Raw genomic sequence first — 4,599 nt, forward strand, 5'->3', positions numbered from 1 at the left:
TGCGAGGTCTAACACATGGTCAAACAAGGTTTTCCATGTATTTTTAAAAAGAGAAGCTAGATTAAGACTTGAGGTCCAGGAAACTACAAATGATTAGAAACATGATTTGACTGCTCCAGAGCCAAAAAGTCAATCAATCAGCATTTTTCAACATCATTGTTTGGTATAACCTTCATGTCAAAATGACAGACTACAGCATCTATGCTAAAATCTCATCCACATGAACTGGAATATGTGAAGTCATGATACCATCAGGCCTGAACTCATGTGTTGCTACATATGGTATATGCTTACTGTCCTTCATATCATGGCCAATGAGGTGATGAGGGAAATACAACTCTAGTCCAATTGATACATGTCAGACCAAACTGGAATCCATATATATTAAAAATAGGTTTTAGGACATATGTATTAATGTATCCTGATGTAGTTGATTTAAATAAATAAACACACACACACACACACACACACACATATTCTGAAAGGATCACTTGAATGCATACAAGTTTTATTGAAGCAAAATTTAATTAAAACATACTGTTAATAAGGTAAAGTAAAGTAACAATGTTGTAAATTGCAATTATAATAATAATAATAGATTAGGTGGAAAAAAGCAATACTTTAAAAAACGGCAACAGTTAAAATAATTCCATAGAAATGTTAGTTTTCTATTATTAAAGTTGTTGTCGCAATTTAATCGAACCCAACTCGATTTGGGACAAAAAGTTACAATGTTTACAAATGTTGGCAGATGCATTGTGGGAGACAGATGATTGACGCGGCCGCCATTTTGCTCCTGCTCTCTGCTTCCATTGTATGAGAGATAGTAAATATCTGAAGCTGCCAGACAGCCACAACTCACTTGTATCCTTGCGAAGAAAAAGCGCTAAAATCACCCTGCGTAAGTTACATTTCTGTCATACTTTTTAAATCACAGAATACTATGCATTGTTTTGCATAGAAAATAAGACTGATAAAGTTGTTCGGTGCTGAATTAGCTGGTTACTTCGACGCTTTCGGGAAGAGAAAGGCAGCTCGTGCACTGACGGAGAGGGAAACGGCTCAGTACGTCCACTGCCGAGATATGTGCTCCACTTTCATGCGGGGTTTCTACTTCGCTGTTTCGCTTTAATACACCTTCGCTTCACACGCCTTGCCGCTTATTTGATAGCTACGCCTGCCTTCCACGTTTTGTTGGTATTATTGTATTCACACGTTGTTTGTATTTGATGGGAAATATCAAAGTTCACGTCTCAGTCACAGCCTGTATGTTGGTCGGTTCAGTTCGGTCTGCGGCCATAATCTTGCGGAATGAGGAGGAGTTAAAGCTGCGCGTCCCGCCCTGAGACTGAGCAGAATTCAACACCATTGGTCCTTAAATGCAACACAGACACGAGGGATTGGTGTATTTCACAGCGATGACTTGTTTAGCATGTGATCGGTGTGTCTGGATTTGGCTCTGAACGGTCTGTGAAGATCAGTGACGTGAAAGAGAAGATGACGAACCGGGGGAAGTTTCCCAGGCCGAGCTAAATGTGGGGAAACAAAAGTCTTGTTATGTTGAGTGCAGAAAAACTAAAAGGCATAAGATGATACTTTACTGACACTTCTGCAGATATTTGGGTAAAACAACTCTGTGCTAATAATAAAGAGCTAACACAATTCTCTACATTCTACATTTAATATCATGCATGACTAAAACGTAGCTGACACTCACGTTTAATAATTTACCTGACCGTGTTATGATTGATTCAGTTTTTAGTTATATATTTGAATTATCTGATAATTTTTTACTGCTTTTTGTCAGTTTCAGTCTCTGTGCCCAGTATTCACTATTAGGCTTTTATTATTGTGTTGCACATTTTCACTGATTCACAGGCTTGGCTTAGGAGGAGCATTAGTTCAGAGGTCCTATGGTAACACTTATATTTAAACCCCACAATGGACTGAGTGGAAATGTATGAACAGTGTATATAACAATACAAGTATTATTATCATTCTGGTAAACCATGCTCTAAAACATGGCAAGGCCAGAGAGAAATGATGCTATAGGATGAACAAAGCATGCTGTTATGTTTTTGATATTTCGTTCAGGTGATACTTCGTCGTCATGGCTCGTACCAAGCAGACTGCTCGTAAGTCCACGGGAGGAAAGGCTCCCCGTAAGCAGCTGGCCACCAAGGCTGCACGCAAGAGTGCCCCCTCTACAGGTGGCGTCAAGAAGCCCCATCGTTACAGGTAACACCGCGATTTTTCCCTCCAAACAAACCATAACAATAGAAACCATCTTCATCTGGATGAAGATGGTTTCTATTGTTATGGTTTGTTATGATAAACATTGTAACTTGTCCTCCTCTCTAACTTTTTGTTCCAAATCGAGTTGGGTTCGATTACAATGCGGTGATTTGTAAAAAATGATGTTAAAGGATTTAGCAAGCTGTCTGAATAGTTGGAAGCTCTGTAACATGTGTTTTCTGTAGCATTTCATCTGTACCTGCAGCTTTATGTTTTAATACTTGTATTTACTAAAACCTTTTGGTTGCACAAAGGGACACACTTGTACATTGGCAGCATTAAAGTGAAATGTTATATTCTCTGTGCTGTTCTTAAGTTGCACGTTGTTAACCAGCAGCTTAACTGCACTGATCAGAGTTAAAAACTGTGGACGTTTTGTGAGGTGACAAAACTAAGCGTCACACGCGAGGCATCATTTGTTCAGATAAATCCTGTTAAGCCTCAAGCTTTGTTGTGTTTCAGGCCTGGTACCGTGGCTTTGAGAGAAATTCGTCGGTACCAGAAGTCTACTGAGCTGCTGATCCGTAAGCTGCCCTTCCAGCGCCTGGTGAGGGAGATCGCTCAGGACTTCAAGACCGACCTGCGTTTCCAGAGCGCTGCCATCGGAGCGCTGCAGGTGTGTGTGCACAGAATATATTGATAGAGCAGTATGCTAAGATCAGTATGAATTCCAAATTGTAAAAGCACACTTCTCCTGTGTTGTCTCTCCCTGAAGGAGGCCAGTGAGGCGTACCTGGTGGGTCTGTTTGAGGACACCAACCTGTGCGCCATCCACGCCAAGCGGGTCACCATCATGCCCAAAGACATCCAGCTGGCACGCCGCATCCGCGGGGAGCGCGCTTAGATGTTTCACCCCTTTCTGTTTTTTCTGTCCCCCCGCCTGTCCAGCTTCTCAGTAGACTTTAGTGTAATCCTGATTATGAAGAGATAGAAATATGTTTAAGTCTGGTCTCTGGTTTTTTGTCTTCACCAAATGTTTTAGGGTACCTTTTTTGTGCATGTAAAAGGTTTTGCAGATCAGACTCCCATGTGCACACATACTCAAACACTGACTTTAGAAAGCCCACCCTTGAGCTCACTTGGATTCTTCCAGGGTGGGAGGCCAGCGGGTGTGGTTAGTGTGGCAAACGGACCTGAAGCAGAGGGACGGGGCCGAGGGGCTAGTCTGCTTAAGGGGAGCTGCAACTTCCACAGCAGGGTGCTATTAAAGCTAGTCCTGAGGCCTCTGCCCCGTCTGAACACCTCCTGCCCAGTCCGTCCCTTTACACCCCGACTCCCCTCTCGCTCTGCAGCCTGACGGCTCGCTGTACCTTTTCAGACCAACCTCACCTCTGTCATCTGCACTGGGAGGGGACGGCAGTCTGTGGGTCTGTCTGTGTGGATGTGTGAGCTCTGATCTTTCCAACCACTTGTACTCAACAAACAATAGTATTTTGGTTGCTTAAGAATATTGATTATCGTTGTGGATATGGTGTCTATTTTTTTTACGCATATATTCATGGATAAGCATCTCTTTTCTTACCACTTCCAAAATCAGCAAATTTAAGAGAGAAAAAACAATTGATTTTTATTTTATTTTACAGGGATCTGATTTGCGATATAAAATCAGTAAGGGCTTCTCTGTTTCCAATGCAACTTCTATTCTAATGGCAGCCACAGAGCGGCGGTGGCTTACCATCTCCTGCTCTATTCAATTGTTCACTGTAGGTCAGTCATCACATCTGCTTCTCTCTCTCTCTCTCTCTCTCTCTCTCTCTATCTATATCTATCTCTCTCTCTCTCTCTCTCTCTGTCTGTCTATATCTCTCTCCTCTCGCTCTGCCTCTGTCTCTGTCTCTGTCTCTCTCTCTAGGCTTTGGACTTGTCACAACAGTATGAATTGATATTATCGTGAAAGTTAAACTCTGCATGTTTCTCCTGTTCTGTAGATCTGAACACATAATCTGTCCCTTTCTCAAAATTTGTGATACACAATATAACCTCATATTTGTTTTCTTTTATATTTTTCTTATTCCTCGAGATTTTCAAACGTATAAATAAGCTGATCTTTGTATTTTCCAAATTTCTCATATTATGGTGGTAATAAATAGGTGCTAAAACAAACTAATGCTCGTTGGTGTGAATGATTTGCTTTACAGTGTTTCAGTGAGGCACTGATTTGTGTGGCTATCATAAAGTAAAGTTAGATATGATGTGAGTAAATGGACTCCAGCCATCAGCTGTCCATGTCATAGATAACTTGAAACCACTGTTGGAAATGGCGATAACATTTCTAAGTAGGATTTGTTCTGTATTGTATAATGT

General features: G+C 41.4%; 1 protein-coding gene across 1 annotated transcript; it reads left to right on the forward strand.

The window, feature by feature from the left end:
* The first annotated feature begins 748 nt into the window (after positions 1 to 748).
* h3f3c (H3 histone, family 3C) lies at positions 749 to 4,398 on the forward strand. Its single transcript, XM_029448920.1, has 4 exons — positions 749 to 901; positions 2,095 to 2,238; positions 2,758 to 2,911; positions 3,011 to 4,398. The coding sequence occupies exons 2-4, from the start codon at positions 2,111 to 2,113 to the stop codon at positions 3,137 to 3,139; spliced, it is 411 nt and encodes a 136-aa protein (XP_029304780.1). The 5' UTR covers positions 749 to 901; positions 2,095 to 2,110; the 3' UTR covers positions 3,140 to 4,398.
* Positions 4,399 to 4,599: the final 201 nt, after the last annotated feature.

This window comes from Cottoperca gobio, chromosome 14, assembly GCF_900634415.1.
Source record: "Cottoperca gobio chromosome 14, fCotGob3.1, whole genome shotgun sequence".
NCBI classification, from domain to species: Eukaryota; Metazoa; Chordata; class Actinopteri; order Perciformes; family Bovichtidae; genus Cottoperca; species Cottoperca gobio.

Coding starts and splice junctions, on each gene's coding strand:
- h3f3c (XM_029448920.1), top strand. CDS start 2,111: ATGGCTCGTACCAAGCAGACTGCTCGTAAGTCCACGGGAGGAAAGGCT. Junction 2,239..2,757: donor AAGAAGCCCCATCGTTACAG/GTAACACCGCGA, acceptor GTTGTGTTTCAG/GCCTGGTACCGTGGCTTTGA. Junction 2,912..3,010: donor CTGCCATCGGAGCGCTGCAG/GTGTGTGTGCAC, acceptor CTCTCCCTGAAG/GAGGCCAGTGAGGCGTACCT.